At 52.6% G+C, this 27,366-nt stretch overlaps 1 protein-coding gene across 1 annotated transcript; it reads left to right on the top strand.

Moving 5' to 3' along the window:
• Positions 1-2,194: 2,194 nt before the first annotated feature.
• LOC108863632 (glutamate receptor 1) lies at positions 2,195-27,130 on the top strand. Its single transcript, XM_029111423.1, has 17 exons — positions 2,195-2,209; positions 2,421-2,457; positions 9,273-9,413; positions 11,769-12,032; positions 14,733-14,968; positions 15,789-15,928; positions 16,239-16,692; positions 17,369-17,554; positions 19,121-19,241; positions 19,563-19,779; positions 21,436-21,583; positions 22,680-22,745; positions 23,220-23,337; positions 23,679-23,834; positions 25,029-25,231; positions 25,979-26,053; positions 26,391-27,130. Exons 1-17 carry the CDS (start codon positions 2,195-2,197, stop codon positions 26,463-26,465), a joined length of 2,652 nt encoding a protein of 883 aa, XP_028967256.1. The 3' UTR covers positions 26,466-27,130.
• The last annotated feature ends 236 nt before the right edge of the window (positions 27,131-27,366 follow it).

Raw genomic sequence — 27,366 nt, 5'->3', positions numbered from 1 at the left:
AACGACACACGGCAAACGGGAGCACATAAGTCACGCAACATTTCCGAAGCATCATTCATTCCATTTTTAATGTCAGGGATTTGCAGCGTGGCATGCTCCAACCTGCGCAAACACGTTCGCTGCTCAGTCAGTGAGTGAGCGGAGGCAGCCAATTCGTCGATGTGCACGCTCGCGGTGCTTGTGCCTGCTCGTCCAAGAAATGAGCTCAATTGTTCACGGACGATGGCGGCAGCGGGAGGAGGAAAGCAGATTCTCATTTTTTTTGTTTCCGAATGCTCGTTCGCTCTCCACCTATCTATCGAAGAACGATGGAACAGATGTGCAACGAATCGGGATCTGTGACACGAGGATCCGCATCGAATCTTTTTCAAGTAGCTCCTACTTAGCTCCAGAGCACGTGACCACCGAGATGGCGCGCTCCGTCTCTCGTCGCAAGAGGAATCTCAACGACGAGACGAATAAGGACTCGGAGATTATGAGCCGGATGGAGCTACTGATGCTGCTGATGGGTGCGTCGCAGCTGAGTGATTCAAGATTATACGCTACGACGAAATGCGAACGAACGCCGGCTTCCGCACGGAGCTCTGAGCCGTCCCAAGAGCGGCAGAAGGAGAGAAAAAACAATAAACTGCGGTAGCGGAGACCTCCCGGGACCGCGGTTCAAACGCCGAAATGAAACAGCAGTGTAGGCGCTGGAAATTCTAAACAGGCGCTCGGTGTACACAGCGGATCCTGTGATCATCAGTCCGAACTCGTCGGAGCCCACTCAGATGAAATTCTCGACAACGAGGGATTCGCGTAGGCGTCGACTCGCCTATGTCGATATTAAACACGAATCATCATCGTGGATATCAAGTCAAACAAAACCAATGTCTATGCTAACCTCCTCATCTGGACGCTCCGCCGAAGCCGGGCCCCGCTTTGATTCTGCTACGACGACGGGCTAAATTTGGAAATTCCTGATTTAAAGTTCGGGATTCGACCCTTTCAAAGCGATATGGGGAATTTCGGAATCCTCTCTAATCTTCCCTTTCATAGCAACAGCGGGACGACGAGGTCGTCCACCGAGAGCGTTCGAGTGAGGGAGCCGCTGAAGTCGAGGACGCGGTCGATATGTTGATCGTTGAGACTGAAAAGTGCTCTTTCTCGTCCAAGCCGTTTGTTGACTCGGCAGACGGCTGGAAGCTCGTCATATTTCCCAAATACGTGGTCGGTCAATTTCGAGAACGAATGAGAAGATGATTTCAAGCACGGTTCCAGCCCTCGGAGCCACGCTGGAAACTCGGTCTATATGGAAACCAGTTGAGCTGGCAAACGGCGGCGAAATTCGAATTCGAAAACCACGATTTGATTCAATTTTCGATCGACGAAACACATAGGGCCAAGTGGGACCAGGAAACCGAATCGGAAACCTGCTTTTGTTGTAACGGACGTTCGCTTCGGTAAGCGGGGAGTGTTTTCCTTTCGGGATTCCGTTTGATTTTCGAACGAGGCGAGGAGAAAAACACAAGGCGACGGAAACGACGTGGAACTAGGAAACAATTGCTCTCAAATTTGAGAGACTTGAAAATCTTTGTCGGAGCGGGCTGCAGGGAATTTCGTCCCGGAAGTCATCCCCGCTCTCGGAACTGAAAATTGCGTCGGCACCCGCACTCACGAAGTCGGTGTTCGTCAGGGCTGGTTCAACGTTTTCGTTCTCTGCTTACTGAGACGTAACGAGGAGCCGGAGAGCCGCTGCGAAAGCTGGCATGCGAATGAATCGTCGGGAACATTCCTGTAGGAGCAAAAACGTACGAAGCTCGATTGGAATCTCATTCGCTTCCCATCTTGATATTCGGAGCTCTCAATCGGGAATCTATCCGCGAGCGACCCGTCTCACGGGCGGCATCAGGTGAATTGATAGTGGCCGTCGTGGATTAATTTTTTTCTGACCGCGGAAAATGGGACGACTGGAGTACTCTGCCGTTGAGTTCTTCCCTCGACGACTCGGGATCGGGAATGCGTTCCCACTAACACTGGCCTTCCCCGGTCCATCCACGAAAAATTCATAACTCATCTGATTATTATCGACATTGTGTGAAAGTATGTATAAATAAGCCGCGATGGGTCACGTTACGCGCGAAGGAAATAAATCGGCAGTGAAACATACCTCTGTTCCGCAGCGACCGAGTCAGGAGGAAGATTTCAGAGGTCCATGTATTTTCGTAAGGTGCGTACATTCTGTGGGGCACTAGTCCCTCAGTCAGTGAGAATCCCCTCGCGCTCCCGATGAACGGCTAGACCCAGTAGACGGTGAAGTCTCCCGAGAGGGGAATGCAGTCAGAAGCCGCAGTACGGTGGAATTATTATTATTAGATCGACCGATGTTCTTGGCTGAGTCAGTCGTACTCATGTTATGAACAAACGAGCAAACACATCAGGAATCGGGACCAGTGGTTGGAATCCGAATTAATATCGGTTCGATGCTCACCGTTGTCATCGTTACTCGAGCAGGGATGCTGAAGGCCGCGGAGAACTCGCTCTATTAGCCGCTACGCTAACGTTGAGGCACCTTAATTGGCAAGCGGGACGACTGTCGGACGGATTGATGCGTGCGGGTTAGCGGCACGAAAATCAACGCGTTCGCGATCGCACCGCTAGATATAACATTAATGGTCCGTCCGTCCGTCGCGTCACAGCCGAAAATCATTTCGCGACGAAGGTGAGAAGAATAACACGAACGATATGGCGGCCGATCTCTGTGCATATAACGCAATATTCGAGTGCTAATGCTAGTGACGAGTGGAACCCTGATGTGGAAGACTGAGGCCGCGCTGGAGCGCAGTGATTGCGCCAACGCTACCACGTACTATATAATACATACAGCGAAAACGCCGACGTTCTTCTGCTCACTCATCTAGCTCTCTCAGTTCGTCGCAATTGCTCCCTCATTTCATCTCCTCGCAACCGCGGTGTCGCTTGGGCTCCTCTCTCACGCGCTCGTTCTCTCTGTTGCCGTAGCCGGAGAGAAGATATAACACCCTGCGGACTGGCAGCAATTACTCGGATTGGGGCCATGCAAGGAAAGCCATTCCGTCGGCTCGCGAGACGCAGTTACGCAGTCGGCGGGGCGTCGTCGACAGAAGCGGCTCCGTCGACGTCGGCGTTCCCGCCTCGTATACCGACATATGGCTCGGAGGCTGACCGACGCGGCGGCAACCACATGACAGATGCTTCCCCCGTTCCGCGATGCCCTGACCTCGCTTTCGAGAAAATGCTCTGAGGGCTACACGGCAACAATATCACGAACACAGATTATTCCTCTCCCGAAATCTCTCCCGTTCCCAGCGTAAGCGATCCCCCGCCCCCCTCCCACCTCGGATCGGAGCGAGAGTAGAAGTCGAGGAGTTCATCCGATGGATGTCTTCCCGGAAGGTATGAAGGAGCCCAGGAGCACTTTCGGCGACGACAGACTCGTTCCCGAGCGAACGAAATTTCGTTTTCGTTCAAGCGCTAGATACGGGGAGCAGGGCCCCGCGGACTTTGTGGAGAAAATTCCTAAATCGGACAATATAATTAGCCCTTCATGAGAGACAAATCCGCTTGGCATTATGATCCGGATAGCTGAGCCCACTAAATCTTTGTCCCTGACTGGGTAAGTGTGCAACGAGGAGCGGGACACTCAATCTGCTGACTCAGTCGGTGTTCGCCACCACTGTAGCGAGATCGCGCAAGCAGGGGTGTAAGCAAGTTTGCTGGCAGGCGCAGCGACGAATGAGGCGCCGCGCGTTCGGACGGACAGACAGACGAACGGTCGGGCAGACTCACAGTGAGAACTGGTGTAATGCGCTCGATCCGCAGCTCCGTTTCGCGGAGCATCTCCCGCATCTTGATATGCATACAGTAAGCTCCTGCTAGTCTGCTTGTTCGCAGTTGCATACCGAATGTGTTGGCTCGTATGTATATAGTAGTAGTCGTCGTCTCAATAGTTTCTATGTATGTCGAGTCCGTATGTCCGCTCTCGCCCAAATCCCCCACTGCGAATAAGCTCCATATTGGGTAAACGAGCTTCAATGGTCGATTGGCTGAAGAGCGGGACGGGCTTCCAACGATCGACTGAACTTCCCATCGGACTAGGCAAGTGTGAAAACGCCTCAAGATGGATAGATGGATGACTCGCCCACTGGAAGACTCTTGCACGAATAGAAAGAGAGGAGGCGAGCGAATACACGGTCCGCCCGGGGAGCGCTACATGCGACGAGAGACTTGCGGAGGGGATTATCGGCTGAAGCTCAGCTGATCTCAGTCAGTTGTGTGCCCATGTCCTTGTTAGTTGAAATGGATAACTGCCCGGCTTGTGGATCTTGCAGAGAATCATCGCTGAGCTCCAGATTGGGAGAGCGAAGCAGAGATAAGCCATAGCCAACAATTTAATTGCGCGGCAAAGCTGTCTCTCGTTCAGATATCGAATAGGATCCCTCGAAATATCTATCAAAGCTTAGTCTACTAGCCAAACCCGCTACTTGTTCGATTTCGGGAGCTTTGTGCTCGGTCTCGAATCCATTCGGAACACGCAAAGTCACTAAAATGTAATATGTGGTCATTGTCGTTTACATACGCTGAGATGTAGGCCCGGGGCCACAATCGTCGGTTCGGAGAAGAATCGTGCGAAGTCGAAAATTATGACAGGAAATTCATACGCGTTCGCGCTTCGCGGATCGAGTCGGTCTGAGGAAACGAATATTAATGGACACTTTTCCAAGCGATTGTTAATCCTCGTTCCTTCCCATCGTCTCTTGAGGCTATCTCCGAGCAGCAGCAGTCGACTGCCGATTCATAGCTGAATTCGGATATTCCACCGAAGATTCTCGAATTGACATCCGATCAACCCCAAGGCTTCTCCCCGCTCCCCATGAATCGTTTGCTCCGAGTCCGCCGTCGTCGTCATCGCCGACGTCGAGTCAGCAACTTGCGCCGCGAAATCGCTTTTTGATATCGAGGGATATGCTGCTGCTAGGAGTGTTCGGAAAACTGTTTTCGACCCCTGTCGAAACCCCGACGTCGATGGGTATATGTCAGCTTGAGTTTTTCTCGAATTTTAGCCGCGGCAAATGCCCGAACGCAAAGCGACATGAAGTCTTGAAATGCCAAAGCTCGTTTCCGGAGGGTCAGGGTGAGGATTCCGATTTGGGATCGTAGCCGTTCACAGAAAGAGCCCTCTCGAACCCGCCCGCGCGCTCGGGGCCTCCACTCGAGCCGGACAGTTGCCATGGAATGAACGATAAGATTTTGCACAGAGGTCTTTCTGAAAGCGGAGAACTAACCGCCCCACTCCGAAGCGGATGAGTCGACAGCGTTTAGTGGTGAAGCGTTTCTCGATGGTGTTACATTCTGTTCGGCAGCACTTGAATCTCTGGTCGAGAAGAACACTCTGGTCGCTTCGTAGCTATTGAGATTAGCAAGTCAAATCTCCGTGGCCGGCTAGCGAGTCCCCACCATCTGGCGCGTTCCGAGGACAAGCTCTGGCGGTCACCTTTGGGACGAGACCGCAAGAGCCTCCTCATGCATTGATACAGGACAATTTCAGATTCTCGTTGCTTTCGGTCAGACCCGAGATCTTCCGCGGAGACCTGCTGCTGCCACTTGCCAGGCAGCAGCGCTGCGGGACATATACATAGGGGGGAAGGGGAGAAGGGTGACGCACAGGAATGAGGACCGCACTCGACGGCGGTATCGAGGCGTATGAAGCCGTTGGTTTCATGTGGCGTCTCCGAGGGCGAAACATTCTGGCGACCGCATCTTACGGGACGAACTCATTCCTGAAATAATCGCCGGCGATAGACTGCCTCGCCGAGGACTAGAGGAACTCGCCCGGGACCGCGTCAGGAGTCGCCCTTCTATCAACGATACCTGGGAAAGCGGGAATTCGTCCTCCCGGAAGTTTACAAGCTCCGATCGGTTTCGCACCGACGCTAGATCGACGGGGCCTGCTTCAGCCCATTAATAGAGGGGCAGAGAATGAAAGGCTGGAAGGTCAATTGAAGGAAACACGTGAGTGTGAGCGGAGGAACGAACCCGCTGGAGGGTCGAGGAGGGGTCTCGAGGAAGACTAGGTCGAACCTTAGCATGGATCCGCTGCGGTGGACCAAATTTAATGAGGCGGGTCGTTAAAAGTCTCGGATCTCCACCGCGCGGCTTTGACAAGACAAGCCGCTGAGCATAGCGACCGCAATGAGGAGTGGAGAAAAATACAAGCTTGTTTTCTGGTTCTCTCTGCTTATGCTGCAGCCAAGCAAAAAAAATTCCAAATAGCTCGCGGACTCACATTAGTTTGGAGACGCCTCGCAGGTGGGCCGCTCGTCTCCTATCTGGCCCGCTTTTTATCCCGCCGTCGTTCCTCTACACGTATCTCGCTTGCTCCTCTATCTCGTCTTTTAGTATAGCGGCTTTCTCGACTCTTCTAACTAAACTGACCATGGTCACGACACTACGCCCGGTCTCGTTGAGCGTCTCCCATGCTGATATGAAAGGACCGGTTTGGGACGAGAGTGGCCGAACGGGGACGAGTGATTAGGAGGGCAGCCAGGCGATTTGCGGGAGTCGATTGGGCTAAGGACTCCGCATTCCTTCGAGATTTTGCGCAATTGTTGGGATCCCTGCAAAAATTGTCGCGTTGTAGGAAATGTCAGCTTCAGATGGGAATCAAGAACGGAGCATCGGCGTTCTGGCTCTACGATTGAGGGGAACGCCACACTGTCGACCTTTTCATCGAATTTCGAAGCTATGCCGATAACGCGCAAATGGACGTGCTGAACCCCGAGACCCTCTCGATATTGAATTCTATAGAAGGCGCGATGCACCTTCTCACAAGGTGGAGATCGACGTCAAGGAGGGTCGCAGCCGCTGGAGCCTGGTCGCATCTTTCATTGGCTCCGCTTCGAGACTCGTCACGGGCAGCTATGCCGTTCGTGGAGGGCTCCCGAGTTTTTCGTCTTCTTCATGCGAGTTGACCCCGACCCAGACTCTCTATGATGGGGAGGAATCCGCCGGACTCGCGGAAGAACATACATACATGATATGTAATATGTATATACCAGCCGTGCGGGCGCTTCGCGCCCTTACGGCTGCTCACGCCCGGGTGCCGGCCGCAATGCCTCCTAACGCATGACTCCCGAATAATGAGGCGTCGAGACCGCGTGTCAATCAAAGAATCGAGGAATGCAAAAGCAGAGACGCAAAGCCGGAGATAGTCGAGCCTTCCGATGAGAGAATACGCGAGTAAGATACTGATTCCCATCGCCACTCCCCGGGTCCGCACGCACTCCTGAGTCGTTAGAGACTCCATATGTGAGATGTCGGCGTATAAGAGACTCATCGCGGATCTCGTCTCCATGAGATCCCGTGTCGAAGGTCTCGCTTCCACGAAACTGAATGCAGCTTTCTCATTTCGGAACGATGTTCCGTGATTTGGCCTCTACGGGCGTCTCAGAAGAACCGTTCGATGTGTGGGCGAAACTAAGAATGTCGGCATTTCATACAATTTTGAAAATTCAAATTTCGCCTGACCGCGTGTGACAACAACAGAAAGTCGGCTATAAGCTTTGAGGAAGTCTTCGAGTTCTCTGCTCCTCTCCGATTATGTAGAGATCAAACTGCGGAATATTGAGAATGAAGAACAGAAGAATAATGAAACACACTCCACCTGCGCGAGGAAGCACTTCGTTGCAGCCTTATGAGAGGAAGTGGGATTGAATTTAGGTTTCAAGCTGAAAGCCGTTGCAGGCTCATGAGTGAAACTGTCGCTATAAAGCCTGAGAAGAGAGAGGCTGGTCCCTAAGCCCGGGAAGGTCGGAGAGAATTGATAGTAGGAATCGAGATTCATTGATTGATGTCTCATAAGCAAAAAACAAAAAAAAAAAACAAAACAGAAACAAAACAAAAACAATTTTGTCCCCCGATGTCGCGCTTTATAATAGGAATGATGTAAGAGATTCCTTCGAAGACGATCGATTCGCTGTGGACAGACGTTGATTTATTCTCTGATCCTCTATGTTGAACATCGATTCGCTATTGGGCACATGGTTCACTATCTAGAAAATACCCGTGGACAGACGAATCGATTTTCTAGGACTTTAGCGCAGACGCGACGTCGACTGACTTCTACTGACGACTAGTACGCGCGCCGTCGCTGCTGTCGCTATGGTCTCGTCTCCGCTAGAGCGCGCGAGATTTGAACTTGATGACGGGGAGTCATAGGAGCAAGTTTACATATATATGTATTTGAAAGAATGTTCCTAGTCGAGGATTTCCTTCTACCGCCGTGCCAGGATGAGGTGTGGACAAGCTAGAAACGTATCGACGGTCGCTGACAGCCGTTCCTCCAACGAGTCCGCTCTCTTGCCTGCTCGTTGAATACGCTCATTACTTCTAACAAGATCGTTATAGCAATCTTTGTGCCGCGTACGCAACAAGCGGCCGCACTGACGGGTATTAATTACGCCAAGTGGTGCACATCTGATCGCCAGTAAGTCCCAGCTTCTGCCGACATCGCTCCCTTCGCAGTTTGTGATGGAACTCGAAATTACGGTTGTGTCTACCGGTCCGAGAATGGCGATGGTCGGAGGGGTACGTGAACGAAGGTCGCAAGCTTCGCCGCGGGCGGATCGAGGAGTGTCAGCTGTTCGGCTCTGGTGGATCTTATCGGGGCTGAGCAATCACGAAAACCGGGGAGAGAGCTGGCTGCTCGAAACGCAGAAATGAGCAAAAGATGGAAGTATGGAAGATGAGATGAAGCGGATGCCTTCATGTCGAGTGGGCGTTTCTCTCGAACCAAATAGGACGGCCAGGAAGCCCAACGATGGGGGGCGTTTTGCGGCCTCGGAGACTCAGTCAGTAGTCGCCTGGAGTCCGGGGGCCTCCTGATCTGACCCCTCTGCCGTCGCCCGCTCGAGTGCTTCACGGACGGTCTGATAGAGATGAGATTAAAAGACCACGATGGAGGATGAAAACTTATTGAGCGAAAAGACGTCGAGAGTCCGCTCTATGGAGAGCGAGAGAAGGAGCTCCACAGGATAGGATTTAGTGGAGACTGCGGAATTAGGCATTCTGAGGGCTTCCAATTCCGAGAACAGCCCTTTTTGAGATGGTTAATTTTGTACGCGAACACTCGAGAGCTGTGCCTATGCCGATCGTCAATTATTAGTGATTAGGATTTTTTTTTCGGAAATTTCCTGACAGCTCCCGAATTGAGGTCCGCCGTTCCCATGTGCTGACGGTGACTTTTTTCTTCTCAGGAACGATTCTGCTGCCGAACCAGGACGTCTATGAAAATATTCTGCGGTATGCGGTGAAAAATTTCGACAGTCCCCTGTTCGACGTTCGACTAGTGACCATGAAGCTCAGTAGCGTGGACTTCGTCCAGATCAACATGAAAGGTAAGAATTCCGCCCTATGTGTATTCTCCAGATTGACTGCCTGGCCAGGGGCTGGGAACGTCCACGCAATGCAATCCCATGTCAGATGGATGGAAAAACAGTCGAGAGCAACGTTTCTTTGGTCTTGTCCAAATAAATAGATCTTACCGACAAGAGAGTGAGTAAAGCTCTCATTGATGGATGGTTCAGCATCATTCATATCAACAGGCGGGAGTAATTCGTTTCCACCTCTTCCATATGTCACCGAAACGTCCGCGATCGCAACGTCTCTCCATTGCCTCCCAGCGAAGGGGGAGAGATTCATAGACCGTCGGTCCCTCGAACGATCGGTGGTCTTAGCTTTGGGAGCGAACTCGCGAATGAAGAGAGCTTGGAAAGGAAAATAACGGGGCTTCCCGGAATACTCACCAGTGGTGTGGTGTGTAATGTGTCGGAAGCTGAATTCTCCCTTTCCGCTCTCTACGCACAGCTTTTGTATTCTCGCTCTCTCTACCTCCACGCGTTCCTACCTACGGAACATACAGTGGACGTCGCAATCATCGCTCCCTATAGTTTCTGGGAGACAGGATCGAGCTCGTACAGTGGAGACAGTTAAGAAGGGTAACAGAGCGAGTGAGCCTAGCGACATTCAAGTCGAGGTCTTTTTACTCTCTCTTACAAACAACGTGGCAATTCTCATCAAAACCGAGCCGCATAGCTAAGCACACTGGAACTCTGAAAGAGCTGCCTGTAGTCGGGCGAGTTCTCGCTTGGGAGGAGCGTTTTGAACTCCCTCAGCAAGCTCTCATTTGAATTGCGTCTCGTGACGTTTGCCTCGAGTGGTGATTTCACGGATGTTTGATTGCTTGCTTGGCGTGTTTTTTCTCTTCTCCCTCATTTCCTTCCAGACTCCCGTCCTCACAGCGGTTCGCGATACACTAGGTTGTTTACATTACGCGCAGGACTCTCTCCTTGGGAGGAGGATTTCGGCTCGCCAGGGCCTCCTCAGGAACGAGCAACAGCTGGCCTGTTGGATCTCCAACCCCTCTCGACCGGGGAACTGGATCTTTCCTTTTTCTGGCCGTTCTGTTTCGCAAATGACGCGAAATGCTGCTGGTATCCTTGTCCCTAGCCCGAGACATGAGACAGCTCGACCGAATGCGAGCGAGCACAATCGGGGACGATCTAGCTATCGGCTGATTTGGATCGGAGTTCCATGCTTTGGCTTTGCGTGTAGGATCCGCGGAATGCCCCTGGAGAGTCGGCGCAAAAGTCATTCCGGTCGGAGAGTGCTGTTTTATTGGCCAATAAAGCCCAATCTTTGAACAAGGTACATCGAGGGCGTAGCAGATCTCGATTGAGAAATACGTCTCTTCTCCTTTCTTCCCTCTTACTCCCAAAATATCGGAATTGCATCATCATCTCCTTTCTGCTCCCTCCGATTTCGTCAATGCGTTCTACCTCATCGAGCCGACGGCGGCACATACGGCCGGAATCGATCCCGTGCCATCAGGACACTTCGGCGGTGTCTGCAAAGCATTTGTACAGAAGCTCGTGAGTCGAGCCGTGGGTCCCGCGCAGAAAAAATACGAGACGACGGAACGGGTGGACGGACGCAAGATCCCCGCTCTAGCCAGAACCCAGCGAATCTCCAACTGGACGCCGCTCGCCTTGTAATTACCTGAGACCGCAGGATACTGCTGGCTGACCATCCAGATTGGGGAATAGCGGCCCTGACAGGTCGACGACGGACGGACGGACCGACCGGCCAACACACGGAGCCTCGGCGCTCAAAAGCAGTCAGCGAAGTGAATATTAGTTGCAAGGTTGCACTAATTATACAGAGCTATCCACCGCCGGCCGAGCTCTGGATTCGGCCATGCAGACACCGTTTGGATTTTCAGGCACGTGAGACCGCCGCTCGGTGACCACCATCCGGTCATTCCCCATGTCGTCGCTGCTGTCTAATCCGACAGCGATCGCACCGGTCGGGGGATACGCTTGACGTCGAGAGCGGCGACGTAGACAGCAGCGACAATTCGAGCGGTCGGGTCAGTGGGTTCCGCTGGTACGACCCTTGACACAGTTTTCACTTGTTTCACTCATCCAATCAGAAGTGCTTGTTTCACATGTGCTCGACAGCGATCGGAATCGCAGCTGATTACAGCAGCAGACATGAAACCTCATCGCCGTCTGTTGATTGAGGCTAATGATAAGACGAAACAATTCGCAGAGCTCGTCATCCTTAAATTCAAAGTCACCAGCATCCCTGGCAGACTGGAACTTGAATCCGGTGGCTCACTGCTTCACGCTTCGACGGTTTTTGGTCTCCGAGAGTCAGGCTATCGGTTAACGGGTGCGTTTCTCTATTTGCAGTATGCCAGATGATGCGTGAAGGGGTTCTGGCCTTCCTGGTTGCACCCGACGCGGCGCCGGCGTTGAGGGAAATGCTCATCTCATACTCATCTCACTTCCACATTCCCCTCGCAACTTCACTTTCTCCCAGGAGTTTCACTCGGAGCGAATACGCCATTTCCACGCAGGTGTCGGTTGCCGAAGCCACGGCGTCTCTCCTACGCCGCTACAGGTGGTCGCAGGTCGCCTACGTCTACGATGACTCAGCCTCCCCCGATATTCTAGGTGAGTGATTCAAGTTTTTTTTCCCTATCAAAACCAGTCGAATCATGCGCGAGGCACGGCGGAAAATAGCTGAAAGTAAGTGGTCAGACTCTTCCTGGAAACTTTGTGCGCACCGGCTGTGAACACCAACGATAAGTTGGACTTGTTGGCCAGCTGATAAGCAACTATTGGCTGGCGGGCCGGCGACCGTTCGACCGACCGTTCAGCCGGCCTGACGGGGACGAGCAGGACGACCCGAGTAAGCACCCGGGACGGCCTGAAGAGGCAGGCGCGCAGGATGCTTCCCGATATCGACTCTCCCGGGACGGCTCCCCTGTCACTTGCCGGACAATGTGAATCAACTTTCGACAATGTTTTTCCTTGGCCTCACTTCCTCCGTCGCCTCACCGGAAAAAAAACGCGCACCCGGACGGGAATATCCCGCAACAATGTCGCTCAGCATACCAAGGGTCGGAGCGCACGCTCACCGAAGTTCCGGAAGTCCTTACTCCTCCGGCTTCCTTCATTGTTTCGGGTCGGAACCCTGTCGGACCCACCGACTGCACGCAAAGTCTAGAAAGAAAGAAGCCAGTCGAACACTACTCTCTTCGAAGAGAAGGATTCTGGGAGAGGTGCGACTGGGACAGCCGATCGACAAACGCCTTCGTGAGTGAACGGGCGGTCTGTCCGAGTTCGCGCGCGCCAGCCGTGACGTCGACGCAAAAATACAAGGTTTCACAATTAGGAGAGACAAACGAGTCCTGTTGAAATCCATGGGATCTCTCAGGCGAGCGAACGAACAGACAAACAGACATTTGCGCGGACGGTAGAGCGAACATTCGCGAGCGCTCGCGAACAAAGCGAGCAACTCTCCGGTTTGTCGGTCAGTCACTCGAGCAAGCGACACTCGGACCGAGTTTCGCCGTCACGTTCTACGTAATGGAGAAGCTCTGTGGTGTCGCCCAATGTCCTGAATACGAACTTTTGCGAACTCTACGCCTTGCCTGGAGCGCCTACGCGTGTCCACCATTTGCGTCGGCTGCATCGCATCTGCGTCGAACGTTTCGATCATTACTGATGGAAATATGCAAATTTCACTCTTACTAATTCCATCGCTTCCGTCATTATCCCAGTGAGCCCGACTGCTTGCTATCGCATCAAATTTCACGTCGCGAAGCCAAATTTGTTTATACGTAAAGGGCAACGGTCGCCGGAACTTGGTGCTATCAAACGGGATCGAAAGTCACGCGGCTTCTGAACCTTCATCGCTCGCAACTCTCTGGAGAGGAGCGCTCGCGGATGAGGAATATCATACGAGAAGATATTTTGCTCCATGTCTGCAAATTCGTGCTCCGCTCCATGCTTTGCAGATCTGTGCTCTGCTCGCTTTCGGCCGTCTCTCCTATCTGATTGCTTGTGAGGAGCGATATCCTGCGCGCCAGTAATTTGTGCGTGGAATTGATTGTTCAGACATGAATTATTGAGCGTCCGACGAAGAATGCGCCAAGCCTTGTCGTACGCGCATCGAAATAAGGAGGAATAGACAACAGCCCCGCGTTGTTACCTTGAGCGAGTTTGCGTTTCTTCCATCGCCATGACAGCGGGCCGGGAAATTAGGGGATGGACAGCTCCCCTGGTAAAGTGGAGCTCCGATAGTAATCGCACGCAGACATCAGCGTCGCGTGGCCGCAGATGAGGGACAAAAATCACATTAGGTAGGTCCTCCGAGGAGGGGCCTCTCGCACCGTACGGCAGCAAATGAATTCTCAAAGCTTCCATTTTTGATCCCATCGCGACGCGGAAGCCCGTTACTCGCAAGGGCCTACGGCTTTGCAATCTCAGTACAGAGCCGGGTTACCCTTCCGTTGCGTGAGCTCCGCACTTCGAATGGGGAATCCTATTCTCTCTGTTCTGGGAACTTAGGCGCGCGACGCGCCTCCCGATTTCTCCATTCTCTCAATTGGGATCGAAGCTCTTCATCTACCGCTCAGCCTGTGATCTGTACGCTGGACGACGAAGCGCGACGGGAAAACTGCGGCTTTTGGCTCGCGCCGACAATCTATCGGTCGTTTCTGATGAAGATATCCCGCTGTTTGGTCAGTAGAGCGAAAAGCGAGAAAGAGCTCATCAGCGAGCATCAAGCTGATGCATGCGGCAGTTCCTCTCAGTTTGTTTGCTCGTCCCAGCTTCGTTTGTCGCTCGCCCAGCCGCTTGGTGTTATATCACTCTCATCGTCGGCCTCGTTTACTCGTATTTTTTTCCATATTGAATCGTTTCCTCATTCCTCCGGCTTAGTATTCATATGACAAGAACGAAAATTAACGCATTGTTGATTCGCGTACGTTTGACCTACCGTCACGCTGTCTGGGTTTGTTCGGGGAATGCGAGCGTAGCACATACGCCGCACACCGTGTGAATGAATATAAGGCGAAGTGCGAGAGGCATTCATTGTTGATGGAGGGGGAAAAAGATGAATGAGCAATCGGACAAAACTCGCTCGGTGTATCCAATGGAGAGACTCGCGCAGAACTGCAAAAGTTCTCCGATAAAATGAGAAGAATTCTCAGGCTATCGGAATCATTCAGATCATAGCAGCCTCCAAACTTGTCTTGGACAAACTAGGTGCAACCCTAATTTCGTCAGAGACTGGTGGAAAAACTCTCTGTTGGATAAAATAATTCGTGGTTGCGACATTATCTGACGCAAGCTTCCTTTTCACAGAGGCAATCCAGAACTCTGGAGTGAAGATTTCCATTATGAAGAAGGTGAACACTGAAGCAGAAGCGAGTGACGCGGTTCTGGAGCTGTCGTCCCTGGGTCGGCTCAAGCCCGAAAAAATAGAAAAAATCGTTCTCAACGTCAACCGACCCAGTCTGGCCAAGACAGTGCTGTCTGGAATGATCAGGGAAGTCAAGAGCTTCAAGAACCTCAACACGCAGTTCATATTCGCCAATCCGGTAAGCTTGAGCGCGGAAGAGAAATTATCACTCCTCAACAGAAGAGCGGGTCCGAGCCTCGCAGTTTTCTGCGCGACTGAGCTTTGGGTCAACCATTATTTCTCAAGTTATTCCTGGCGCATTCTTGTGTCAGCTTTTTTCTTGGTGTGGATACGGCACAGTTGACACGAGTGGCCGCCCTTAGATGGACGTCCGGAATAGAAGCTCTATCGATCCCTCAGATCCACTCTATTTTTTTCATTCTCCGTGTTCCCACGGTAGATATGAGAGATCGGACGGCATACAGAGATACCTCGCGGTCATCGGTACGTTCCCGAGAGCCCTGGAAGCGCCGCTCATCCATGCGTCGAGGAACGAGGAGAGACTCTACAATGTGTTTATATGTAGGAGGGAACGGTGGTCCAGCGAGGAGACGAGAGAGGAGACGTTTTTGTTCAAACAGCGACCGCTGTCTCGCCAGCTCCCCTGAGCGACCACTGGTTCCGATTTTTTTTCCTTTTTTTTATCTCAGGTCGAGCGGTCTCGAAAAGCTTCAACTGCTGTCCTGGTCGCGGTTCTCGCTTGGGTGCTGTTCTTTCCTTGCTCACAACGAGAACAGATTCGAAGTTTTTGCGGTGCGGACCGAAGGCTGCTCCGACGAAGGGGTGATCCTCGGTCTCCCTGCGATGTCGACCTCGACCAGGACGACTTCGATTGAATATGAGCGCGGTTTTCTGACTCCTATCCAAGCGCAATGGCGGGAACCGCCAACTCCTCTAGGTTCCGTGCTCGAGACCCTGCTCCGCAGTCCCTTTTCAGCGCGAACCTTTCGCTTCTGCAGGTATCCGATGACTTCTGGCAGTACATCCGTTTCCGTGACGCCGGAAGCAGTCTGAACGTGACCGCCTTCCGGCTCGTGGATTCCGAGTTGCCGCACGTCACCCGCTTCCACAAACAGATGATGCAGTTATCGTCCCATAGGTGAGCAGTCGAAGCATTCGTATAATAAAAAATCGAGAGGAAATAGAGAGGAACTCTCGGCGAGATCCGCTCGGCTGCTTGATTAAGAATAGCAGCGGGCTCCGGGGATCCCTTCAGTCGAACTAATGCGGAACGTCCGGAAGTTCGTGCGGGAGACGTCTGCGTAGCGTCCGATCCTGGCATTCATGAGAAAAGACCTCATCCAGTTCTGGCATATCTACTTCTGAAATATCACCCGCGAACATATGCCCGTAATCGATACTAAATTGATGAAAGTCTCAAATAATGAGGAAAGAACTCGATTTTCCAGATCCCTGTTCCACAACCAAGGCACCCAGTCGTACCTCTTCTTGGACGCGGTGACTGCGCTCCTTACCGGCTTCGAACGTGTCCTCCGAGAAAACCCTCGACTCCTGGATAAAAATCTTCGACACCATCCCGGATCAGTTTACTTCAACGGCACTAAGGGACTCGATTGCATGGACCAGTCCCGCTATTTCGAACATGGAAAGTTCCTCGCCGGCTTCATGAAAGACGTCAAAATACCTCAGGGCCAATCAGGACCTGTCGAGTTTCACAACAACGGTGAAAGAACGCAGCCGACTATAACAGTCATCCAGGGTTCGCACAAAGGACATGTGCGTCTCGGTACCTGGACGCCGAAAAAAGGACTCATGCTCGCCGACAAACCGGAAGCTCTCCCGCAAATAAAAGCCCCGGGAGCTATCACACCCGCCAAGGAACTGAGCGTCGGAAGTGTGTTGGTAAGAAAACGTCGTTCTCGCCGACTCTTCCTTATATCTCAGAATCATGGCCTGCGAGCGGATCGGAACTCCGTAGGGGACCGAACGGATCGTATTTGTCGCTCGCGAGAAGTTTCGAATTGTCCAGAGTAGCCAAATGAACCGAAAGTCAAATACGAGGACGCGAGGCGCGAGAGGCCTCCGGTAAAACTTCGCATGTTCAGAGGGCGAGACAACGAGAACATGAAGGGTCTCCGACCACGCGAGGAGGGAGCGTATCGGGCGTTCTCCCTGCACTCGTGTCGTGAGAGCTACGGGCGGTCTGTTGAAAAGTGGCGGAACGAAATCCTGACGAGGGAGCGGAATATCAGGCGATAGAATGGAGGGGCAACGGCCGCAGGAGATAGCAGGATGCTCGTTCGTTCTCTTGTCCGCTAGCTGACTGCTTCGTGTTTGCTTACGACTGAAGAGTTTTTTCCCTCCTGCCGGGAGGGCAGGAGCCTCGGGTGTTGTCGGCGAGAGCTCGAGCCGTTGTCATGGGGTCTTTTGTCGCAAGTTAATCAAGCGCGCACATTGTCGAAATCGGATATTCGGGAAGAGCCCGACGCGTATATCGAGCGATGGGCGAACGCGCGACTGGAACAACGAAAGCTCTTACGCGATACGGAGGCTAATTGTATTTTGCTTCAATTTCCAGAACGTCCCGTATCTCACGCAACGCCAACCGGAGGGCGAGTTTTCCGGCTTCGTGCCAGACTTCCTTGAAGCGCTGTCCAACGTCGTTCCCTTCGCCTATAAGATTCAAGCGATCCGACATCGAGACTATGGACGCCGCTCCGAGAATGGAACGTGGAGCGGACTGATGGCGGAAGTCGTCAACAAGGTAAGTGCTAGAAAGTCGTCTCCCGAGTCCGTTCTCCCATTTTCGCATTTTCAATGCCGAGACATGCATGCAACACGATAGATCGTGTCCCGAGATCGGAAGATCAGGGTCTCGGGCAATCCGAAAACCGGTTCCCCCGATGTTTATGACAACGGCGATTCAGAGTTTTGGAAGTTTCCCGAATCAAGCTTCCCCGCCGAACTCCGGATCATGCGCGGGATCGGGGGAAGGAGCTCGGCATGGTTCACTTGGAGGGGAATGCTTGCATCGGTCGGTTACTCGACGTTTCAGGCTGCTAGGTCCGCTTAATTTCTTGATAACGGCTCAGAATCCGAATCAACGCTCTGAGAGATTTAAATAAAAGCCTCTGGAATTGACGGAGAGGCCGTGGCGGTGACAACTTCCTCTCGCACTTACTCGACCGGCAAGTGTCTCGATCGTTGTGCGGTCTCGAAGCAGCCTAATACCCACCCACCATGGTCGGTGCTTTGCCCCGCAGTCGAAAGTCAGCGTTGTATTGCGCGCTGTCGATGGGTCCGGTGGGCGGCGAATTTTAAGCTTGGATGGCCTCAAGCGGACTTTGTTGCCTCGCTCACGGTCCTGACCCGCGTTTCGCCGCTGTTCGCATAGGGGTCGCAGCGCGAATCTCGCCGATGCGCCGGTAGCGCATTCCGGAGCGACCGGGTGTCATACATATGGAGCGCAGCTTGATGATCGAGGCGAGAATTTATCAAATCGTTCGAAACTCGACCGCGTGAGACCACCGCCTCGGGAGAGGGGAGGAGTTCCGCTGCAGTGTTTTCGAACAAATGTATCGATGGTCGTCCCCACCTCGAAAAAAATCGGTCGCCTATGCGTTGGCGGTTGACCTGTTTTTCATGTTGCGCGCACGGTCATTGAAACGTCCGCTACTGTCCTGGCGTTGAGCCGAACGTAAGTGAACCGTCCGCCGATCCGCGTCCTTCAGTTTGGCCGCTCTCCTGTCTTCCCGGCAGCCTTTCCGTCGGAGCGTGTTCCGAAGCGAAGGGTGTTTTTGCTGCCGTCGCCGCTGTGTGTGCTCTGCTCTCAGCTCCGAAAGACAGGCCAGCGAGCCCGGAAGCAGGCACTGGACGTCCAACGCATGCAATAAACTACGAAGCCAGCAGTAAGCTCTCAGGCGTGGATCACAAGCGTGGACACAGTCACTTTTGCAGATGACGTTCTCGAGTGTTCCATTACAGTTCCCACTCCTCCCCTTATGTAATGCATCAATTCTCATATGAATGTTCTCTCTGTTCTGGACCCGTATGTGGGGAACCACAGACGGAGCTAACGCCACGGTTCAGCTCCCCGACTTCAGGAATCATTTCCGAATTCAAAATCCCTCTGGCGCAGCTCAAAGCTAGACCTCATCGTCTGTGTCAGTGCTGGGGATCGTCGTCTGCGTCATTTCTGGGGATCGAAGATGCCAGGAACATTCTAGGACCTCAGATGCTGCCGCTGTCAGGTCGAGGCTCCGGCACCCGACACAGCAAGTTTCCGCCCCGGGATAAAATATAACGATTAACACGTTTTCACCCATTGCAGAAAGTGGAAATCGCTGTTGCGGATATGGCTCTCACGGTTGATCGTCAAGAGGCCGTAGAGTTCACTCAGCCGTTCTTCATCGATGATTTGGCTGTCGTGATGGCGCGCTCCACACCTGCAGGTAGGCGGTCATTCGCGTCCTCCCATCGAATCGTGTTTGTGCCACCCCATTAGAACAAATTCACCGCTTGTACATTCACATTGGTGAACTCGAAAGATTTCCTCGACTGAATTTGGGTGGAGCGAGTTTGTTGCAATCCGCATGCAATAGGCTTTACGCTTCCTCCGCTCGTCTTCCTTCCGTTGGCAGGCTGCGTCTGCCCATGTCTCTTGTCAGTCGAAATCCCTCTCTCTTTCGGTCCTGTACTTCCGTGGTCGTTGGAGAATTTTCGCCGAGTGGGATCCCTCTGATAGATTTTTTTTCTCGAAACGAAAATTGCAGGGCGTCCCTCGCTGTCGTTCTTCTTCGTGCGCGTGTTCTCCTGGCAGCTGTGGCTATGTATCCTGGCCATCCTGCTGGTGTTCGTCACGTTCACCTACATCCTGAACTACATGTCGCAGACTCGACTCCGTAACAGCGCTGAGAAAAATCGTCTTGCGGGACTCATGTGGTACACGTTTGCATCACTGTTCGGTCGTTCGCTCGGTCCGCACGTCAAGTAAGTCGATTCCTGGAACTTTTCGAAACCATTAATTATGGAGCTGCACAAAAACTGTTCGCTTGCCATCCATGAATGTATTGCAAAGTCAGAAAGGAGGACACTTTGAGCTGAGCAACTGTTCGGAAAGGAAAAAAAGAGGAGGGTTCGGCCAGTGGTCGCTCGGGGAATGTTTTCCTTCTTTTCAATGCCTCGGCAGCCCAGATTTGAACCCCGACTGAGGTCGTGAGTCAATATTTCTGATTTCTCTCTGACTTGGTCGGATTTGGGTCCGATTTCGTCTCGACGTCCGTTCGGCTGTCCTCTCTCCTTCCACTTTGCAATTTCGCCAAAACCAAGGACTGAAGAGTCTTTCCAAAAATGTCTTCCTCCGTCTCGCTCCGTATTAATTTTGAGAAGGTGCTCCGTTGATCAAAGTGGCTAGCGAGTCGCTCTGGGGAAATAGTGCCGTCTGAAAAAATCTCCCCATGGAGAGTCTTCACGGACCCGGATGGGGCAATCTATTTGTCCAGGGATCCTTAGGTTTCTCTCTTCAAATCCGATGCCATCCCGGTCCGAATCGCTTCCCTCTGAAATTTCGATGGAGAATTTAATTAAATATCTCGATTGGGGCAGCTCAAGGAATGCGGGCTGAGCTTTCCGTCGCATCTGTTCTGGATATCGTTTACATGACTGGTTTACACGATAAATCGATTTTCGACTCTCGAGACGTCTTCCGGAAGAGAGCCCTGAATGTTCCAGATTGAGTGGAGCCCTCGATCCACGGAGGAAACTTTCATTGGAGCTTCCCTCACAATTATCGGAGTTCGGAGTCGCATCACTGTTCGATGGCGTTTGAAGTTAGAGCGATCATCGGCGACTCAATATGGAAGGAGAGCTGCACAAATTTTTCTAGCTCTGTCCCTTGATCTGAACGACACGAGCGAGAGGCCTCCGCCGGGGAACAAGCGGGGAGAATTGGTGATTTCTCGACAAATGCCCGCACTTGCTCATGACACGGTTGTTATTGAGTTGTCGGTCCCATGCTGTGCTCGAACGCTGACAAAACGTTTCGCTCGGTGGCGTTTGATTCAATGAGTAACTGTCGACGTGTTTGAGTGACGAGGGGGGGAGAGCGTTCGAGTGTGAGTGCGAGTGGTAACAAGAGAAACTCGATCGTGTATGTTGTTCCTTCGGACTCAGATTTTGGCTCCAACTCGGTCTGCCAGCGCAAACACCACACACAAATATTTGCCAACTTTTGTCGTTGTGTTGTAAACTGGGCTGCTCTCCGTAGTTTGCGGACTAGCTTATTGAATTGTGCCCGATACAAGATCTCCCCGAGCCCGGCGACGGAGTAGCTAAGAACGAGGCCCGGACAGCCTGGCGTAGGCTTCATCCGCGCTTTCTGCCTCTCTACTTGTCGCGCCGAATTTCCTCGGAAGTTTTCACCTGATTAGACTTCTCCTCAGTCGAGTGGCAGCGAGTCGAAAAAGAGCGAAACGCTGAAGAAAGGAACGTCGACAACATTTCGCGCGAATCATTGGTTGTTCTGGATACGACAATCAAGGAGCGAGAGGATATTGTTCGCTGCAACGATTCCCGATTCTTCTATCACTCGTCACTCACGGACGTTCTCATCGGATTCACTAACAAGGGGTTCTCTCACGATTGCAGCTCGAAAGCCTACAAGCTTCTTCTCCTGTCGTGGTGGCTGTTCCTCGCCGTAATTACGGTGACGTACCTATCGGCGTGCATTGCGTTGCTCCAGGCGGTTCTATTCGGCAATGGGCCAGACGTTTTCAACAGGAACAAATTTGCTCGGGTGAGTAGCTCGCTCCGTCCCTGCCTCCCGTCCGCCGGCCGGCCGCCCGTCCGTGGATCCGATCGGCGGCCTGGACCGCCCAACCAACCGCCTCACTAAAGAGCCGGTCTGGATGGGTGCGCAGAATGACTGGGTCGGTCGCGCGTTCCCTCGTTCAGTTGCCTGCAAGATCGACGGTCTCTTGGTCACATAGCCTGCCTTCATGATGATGATGATGATGACACAACAACAACATCGGTGGCGACGTCAACAACACCAAGCGCGGCGGCAACGGCGGGGGCCGCCGCCTTCCGCAATGAGTGTCGACTCGCGTCCCGTGTCAATTCAGGGGTAATGGAGCTCGTAACGATATTATGTACAGGCTCCTCATAGACCTCTCTCCCCCGCCTTTCGAGTCTGGCATCTTGGTTCCCGGGTCGGGATGACGGCTTTCGGTGCATGGTGTACAGCTGCCCTTTGTGTCGTCTGATTCCCCCTTTTTTTGCGTCAACAACTATGTAGATGGATTTCGTGTAAAAAGTGGAGTGACTCCATATTAGGTAGCAGAGGTGAAAAAAACACGGCAAGGCTTCGCGCCGCTGCGTCGGAATAGCTAGGTTCCGCGCGGAGATATCATCGCAAGTGGCATGGCAAAGGTCTTGGAAGAATGATAAACTCGACGATTTATGGGGGGAAAACAAAAAAAATCGCTGGAGGAAACAGATGCGTAATGAAGGACGTGCAGCGTCCAGTTCAGTCTGCCCCGTTGCGAAGTTCCGGGAAGCACTCCATGATACCGTCGTCGACGTAGTTGATGATGGTGCGCTGGGTGAGAAACGAAATTCTCCGTTGCTGAGGAATAGCTTCATTCCAAATGCGAAACGAAACGACCTCTCCTAGAGACAGACAACGCCGACGCCGGGACACCGAGTCCGAGGATCGTGCAAGGCTAGCGAGGACCTTCGTACAGGATCGGTGGCGGGTGTCCTAGGGAATTCTTTTCGTCGGACAGAGTGTTGTTGAAGCGACGCCTCGCTCATGTTTTCCTTTCTCTTCTTTCTTCCTCATGTGATTCTACCGTGCTTCACCGCGTGCGTTTATTCGCGTATAATAACAGGATGCTGCGGATGGAGTTGTCGACGTTGGATACATGCGTTACGATGCTGTCGAGAAGATGATCAAGGTGAGCAAACAAGCAGATAGAGCGACATGCAGGCGAAGAGGGCAGTGACGAGATCGTGGTCACGAGAGAGCGGCAACAGAGTGGCAAAGAAAACGGCCAAACGGTCCGGGGACTATAATAAGAAGGAACAGCGGCAGCAATAGTTACCGCGATAAGATGAGCAGACTGATGGGAATGCGACAAACGATGGATCCCCGTGAGAAAGCGCCATGTGCCCTTTGACGGCCCACAGCCACGAATGAGCGGGCGCGGAAAGTGAGAGGAAGCACAGGACAGTCAACATCACTCCTCAACATCGTCGTCGCGAGCTGCATCCATATGCATCATCTTGCCAATTCTCCCGAACGCTTCAGTCTGTATTCTCCGATGCTCTGCCCTCGGAAATCGTTGATTCTTCAATCCGAATATTCTCGGGATCGAAATACAGACGATCGAGGACATCTCATGAGTTTCCCCCCACTCGTTCTTCCGCAGAACCAAGGCGACAACCAACTCTCCGAGTATTCGCAGCTTCTGAACTCTTCACGTGCTCGTGTGGTGTCGTCTATCGCTGAAGGCATCCGGAACGTTGGTCCGAACTTCGCTTTCCTCGGTGAGTAATCGGGGTGGGTGATCGCGCAGACTTCAGTGAACTAAATGTCAGCCGCGGTCCCTATGATGACTGTGGTGACCGTTGGGGTCGTCGACGTTTTCGACGTGGACTTTATTCAGGGTATATTAGATGGGGGAAGACTGAGTAAGAGAGGGAGCCAGCCGGCTAAGTGGCTCTTGGATGAGAAGTTTTTTGGTGGCTACTAAGCTCCCGTCGTCGGGTGGTCAGCGACCGCTCACTGAGTTACTGTTTCCGCGGGAGGGAGAGCAGAAGGAGACACAGGCGAATAATGAACAAATAACATCGTTGCGATGGAGTTCATTCCGTTTTCTTTCTTGCAGGGCTCAAGTCGCAAGTGGACTCGTATAATCAGAACGATTGCGCCCTTAGATCCTACACCCTCATCCCACAGTTCGCCCAGTACGCCATCGTTATGCCGAAGATGTCGCCTTATCGAGATATGTTCAACCAGGGTATAGAGAAGCTGCGCGAATCAGGTTTGTATCCGTTACTAGCCTTCGAGCACGTTAGTGCGATCCCAAACCGCTCTAACTCTTAGACGATCTTCCTGGGAAAATCATGAGGAGGTTCGCATGGAACCTTCCACGGAACAATCCGACCGTTCGGTATCGAAACTTTCAGTTAGGCAGCGATTCCTATTACCCGCATATCTGGGCAGGGGGACTTTTAATCTGTGGTCGAGAGCACTCCGGATAGTTCCCAGCTCTGATGCGATTCGGGGGAGGATTCTCTCCGCTCGCGGTGGGAACTCTCCATATGTCGTGGAAGAGGACATTTTTCGCCTTTCGCGTGCGGTTAGTTCAATCTATCGAAGAATCCGAGGATCGCACGACTAATCCAGACATGACCCTCCGACGGAGTTGTGCCGCGGTATGCCGACTGCTAAACTTCGAGCTCGTCCATATGCCTCCGATTGATCCCATCGGAGGCTTACCATTGTATCGATTCCATCTCGATTCGAAATAGAACAATCGCGGAAAACAAATAGTCGCTTCCGAAATAACGACTTTCCGTAATACTACTCCGTCTATCCGACGGGTTAATGATTCATGGTCGCATACTCTCGATGATTCGGCCAAATCAAACTGCTTCCCATGGCCTATATCGTACAGTAAAGCCCAGTAGATCTCTATTCGGAATACTCTGGGCTCCCTCGACCAGACGAGCCTTCAGACGTTGATGGAAACCGAGGTCTGCGCTCGCGGCTCGTCAGAGAGTAGGCCTTGAGACGTTCGGAAACGATATCTTGACGTGATGCTCTCGGGCCTAGGATTCTCTGGCCTGCAAAGGGGTTACCCCTTCTCCAATTTTCCGCTGCGAGAGCACCTTGAGCGACTCAAGCACCTCTTGTGCCCTGTGCGGGAGGGGGGAAGGCGGAAAACTTATGGCCGAGGAATGCCTCGCTTTTCCCGAGAAGAACGTTTTTTTTCATTTGGATCCGATCATTCCCATTGTCTGCATCCGAATCGGACGGTCAAGGGGAATTCTCGGACCTCCCATCGAGGACCTTCAGAAAACGTGGAGGCTGCCAACCTGGATATCGCTCAACGATTCGATATTTCGCCCCGACAGAATACGTTTCGTCTCGGACTGGTATTGCTCTCGGCGAGCGGACCCGTATGCGTTTCGTCCTTGCCCATCATCTCACTCATTTTTTCTCCCTCTCGCAGGTGTCCTCGCCGACCTCAAGGAGAAGTGGATTGACTCTCTAGCACGCTGTCCTCGTGAAATTGAGGTTCTTGAGATCCCTGCGCCGATTAAGTACACCGCCCTGTGCGGGATGTTCATAGTCGTACTCGCCGGTTTCATCCTGGCCCTCGCTGCCGGTGTGGTTGAGTTCTGCTGGTGCACGAGCAGAGATTCAAAAAGTGAGGTAAGTCTGTCCTGCTGGATTTTTCCCTCATTGCGCCCATGCGACTTGTCCCCTAGGCGCGACTGGCTTGCTCTATCCGCGTTCAAACATTCCCTTCCCCCAACCCGAAGTGTATGAGACCGGCTCGCTCGCTCGGAGGTCTGGCCACGAAACAGCGAAGCCCCCTCGTGTTCCGAACCTTTGTCGAGCGTCGAATCCTCGACACCTATTTCATCTTTTCGACTCCACCATCTCTCGTTCCCTCAACGCAACTACTTTCTGTCAGCCTCCTCTGATCACCATCTGCTCCGCTATCTCTCTTGTGCTTCCTCGTGTATCAAGCTAATTCCTCTTCCCATCCATCAATCCCGCGCGTTTCTCGACTTGTCCCCACACGGCGCCATCTTGCTCGACATTCCGCGGCTTTCCACCTCCTCCCTCTACTGTACCCCGATCTCGTTGCTTAAGTTTTCCTGCGACGGCGTCTTCTCAGTCGCCCTCCCAGCGTGGCGCGGCAGTTTTTCCCCTCTATCTAGATTCGACCCGCCTCCTTGTCTCCCTCGTCCGATAGTCCCGCTCGCTCCTCTGCCGGACCAGCGCACTCTATGTAACAGTTGGAAATCGCGGATAGGACTTCCTAAATCTGTCTAGATCGAGCCGGTCCAGCAGAAGATGTTTGCAGATGTAGATTGCCAGCTGGCCGTCGAGTCGACTGGCTTGCTTCCGAAGATAATGGTATGACAGTCACGATCATTGCACGGATTTCAGAAACCAATTCAGAAAGTGATGTGGGACAAGACACACGATTCGCTTAAGCCGTTCACCCAAAAGGACCCCGCTTTGGTGAGTGAACTGCTGGCGACTAAGAACTTTTTCTCTTTTCCGAATTAGAATGACGTTCATTCGTAGCTCGGCTCTTCCGCTCGCTCGCCCGTGGGTCCGTCCGTCTGCCCGTCCGCGATTGGCCCCCATCCATTCGACCACCAGATCCCGAGCGTATCCCGAGTCTCGGTCGTTCGATTCTCCAAGTCGCGGGAGGAAAACGTTTCGAAGATCCCGGGTCGGTCTGGTTTATCGGAAGCCGACCGCGAGCCGGCGAGCGGCTAAGATGGAGGAGTCAGGGTGAATTTTCGCGGACGTGCTCCAACAGACATTAATGCTGTGCCTTTCCTTCCCACAGGGAAATGACGAAGAAATGACTTTGAATGCAAGTCAAGCTAACGGAACTCCCAAACAAGTCCGGGTCATGGTTTAAGTTTCCTGCGGTTTCACCTGGTTTGAGCTCCGCTCGAATGCCTTGCTTCCCGCTATTCCCGCCTTTCATTAAAATTCAATGAAGCCATAAGCTGAGAGAAACAGCTCCACACCGATCGGAGATTCGGTGTCTCATCGAGATCATTAGCCATATACACTGTAATCACGCTTTTGTGAACCTGCGGATGTACTTATCAATGAGCGTCGGAAAGCCGAATGATCCCGTGAACTCATCGTTCCCGAGTCGCCTATCCCTTGGTCTCCCATCATACATACCGACCATCCCGGGTTTCGGAACTCAAGCACTTCATGTACGAGTCATCTGCTGGATCTCTCCACCCAATAGCAAACCTCCACAGATCCGCCCATCTTCCGACCTGTTCAATTTTCCCCGATCATACAGGACCCGTTGCCTGAGCAATGCTCGAAATCACTCGGCAGGAGCGTTGCGGAGGTGAAGAGAGACATTACTCGTTTGTCGCTATCCTCGCGGTTGTGAGAGAGCGCGGTCCTAGGAGAAAATTGTGAATAATCATCCTTAGGCGAATCTAAAATGTTCCGGGATGCCTATCGCTGGGTAATCGATCATTGACTCCGTAGCTCCCAAAATAGCGCGTGTCAACAGAGACACCACCGACTGAGAGAGTTAAAGAGTGAATGGACGACCTTCGGCATCACGGTTTCCTTTCTCCAATAAACTCTCCCGACCGACGTCAGGCGATATTCAACATACCAGAATTAGAGCCTCGATATATGTATAAGATTCGGATTCCCTCTCCGAGTGCGATTACGATGTGTCAACCCAAGGTCTGGGTAGGAGGCGCCAAGTCTTATGGCGGGTCCGCCTGGAGTCGGGATTCGATGCTAATGACCCCAATTTTCGACGTTTCATTTCGTGTTCT

The sequence above is a fragment of the Galendromus occidentalis genome, unplaced genomic scaffold (assembly GCF_000255335.2).
Source record: "Galendromus occidentalis unplaced genomic scaffold, Mocc_1.1 scf7180000077440, whole genome shotgun sequence".
In the NCBI taxonomy this organism is placed as follows: domain Eukaryota; kingdom Metazoa; phylum Arthropoda; class Arachnida; order Mesostigmata; family Phytoseiidae; genus Galendromus; species Galendromus occidentalis.
Note: the sequence above shows the minus strand (reverse complement) of the source record. Positions and strands in the feature narration are given on the sequence as shown.